This window comes from Trypanosoma cruzi, genomic scaffold, assembly GCF_000209065.1.
Source record: "Trypanosoma cruzi strain CL Brener 1047053514239 genomic scaffold, whole genome shotgun sequence".
NCBI lineage: Eukaryota > Euglenozoa > Kinetoplastea > Trypanosomatida > Trypanosomatidae > Trypanosoma > Trypanosoma cruzi.
The window spans coordinates 1-1,479 of NW_001849223.1; the positions used below are offsets into that span (position 1 = coordinate 1).

At 50.2% G+C, this 1,479-nt stretch overlaps 1 protein-coding gene across 1 annotated transcript, besides 3 other annotated features; it reads right to left on the bottom strand.

The window, feature by feature from the left end:
• Nucleotides 1-1,479: a sequence feature (areas not merged during assembly with more than two copies in the genome that could not be assigned to a particular haplotype).
• Nucleotides 276-305: a sequence feature (AT_rich).
• Nucleotides 344-429: a sequence feature (T-rich).
• Tc00.1047053448329.10 (trans-sialidase, putative) lies at nt 1,204-1,479 on the bottom strand (the record flags this gene model as incomplete). The annotated part of the gene is made up of 1 exon (XM_052903634.1): nt 1,204-1,479. A coding segment is annotated over one exon (276 nt), but the record flags the coding sequence as incomplete, so codon positions are not given.

Genomic DNA, 1,479 nt, shown 5'->3' on the forward strand with positions numbered 1-1,479 from the left:
GTTCGCTCCCTCTCTCCTCCTTCCTTTCATGCCCACGGAGGAAGCAGCAGAGACCCGCAACCACCAGCACACGCTACAAAAGAAGCATCCAAATCCACTGCAATGTGTATTGTGTGGTTGTGTGTGTGCCTGCAGAAGCACGAGTCGAAGTAAAAAAGATGAGAAGAGCATGTGAAGAGACGCACAAACAAAAATGTACAGCAGAGGTGCATGGCAGAAATAACAGGATTGCTCAAACACACGATATTGCACTGCAGACAACGCAGCGGCAATTCATAAAAAATTTATTAAAATTTAAAAAAATTCATCTTCACCTTTCCACCCCTCACACTTTGGAAACAATAAGAAAAGAAAAAAAAAGGAAAGATGAAAAAAGAAAAAAAAAAAAAGAAAAACCACACACACACAAAAAAAAAAAGAAAAGAAAAACTACACACAAAAGAAACATTTCACCTGTTTACCGTGTGCACCCACCAAACTGTTTGTACATTTTGCCCGCAATTTAAAAATTAAATAGTTAAATGCCTTTCAACCGTCTGACCCTCCATGTGTGTCCGCACATCGTTTATATTTCATGGGGTCATCTGCGTGTTGCCGCTCCCCTCAGCCCTCTCATCGGCATGTGAGTGCGGCCCGCAGAGCACAGTCACTCGTGTGTTTGTGGGGCTGAGAGAAGCACGCAGACATGACGGCACTCGCGTCACTCCATCGGGAGAGTGAGCGCAGCAAGAAAAAAAAAGAAAAACACGGCGGCAGGGCTGTGTGTGTGGCGCTGCGGGTGTCTGCCCGCCCCGGCCGCAAAAACAAAACAAGAGGGAAAGAAATGTGTGCTCCGCCGCACAGGCCCTCGTCGCACGCCCACACGTCACGGCTCCCTCAGCGCGCCGTTCGTCGCGGCCCCTCCTCATGCGTGCAGCAGGCGAGGCGCACAGGGCCGTCGTCATGAGCGTGTCGGTGGGTGTGCAAGTGGAGCAGTTGGGCGGGAAACACACGGCACCCCTCACAGGAAGAGCGCAGAAGAAAAAATTAAAAGCCGAAAAGAAAAAACGTCCATGGTGGTTGCCCTAAAGCAGCAAGGTAAAAATGAAAAACATTAAAAGAAAACAAAAACAAATTATTCTCTGCCTAGTAAATTTATTCCTAGCGGTGTGTGTGTCGGCGCAGAGGAGAGCGCAAGTGTTCCACACTGAGGCCGCACACTCCTCACGCAGCCGCAACCCCCCACAGCCCGAGCAGAAGAAGCAGCGGCAGCAGTCCGCTCCCAGCAGAGGTAAAGCTCACCTCTGGCACAACGAATTGTACATCTTCAGTCCGAGAGGTATTCCTCTTTGCCGCTCCACTCTCACTCACCTCTTCAACTGCATGGGGGTCCAATGTCATTGGCACCGCTGGAGCTGCTGAAGTTTTCTCTGGGCCAGGCACCGCAGGTACAGCAGATGCGATGGTTTGAGAAACACCTCCCGCTTGTGGTTCCAGAGC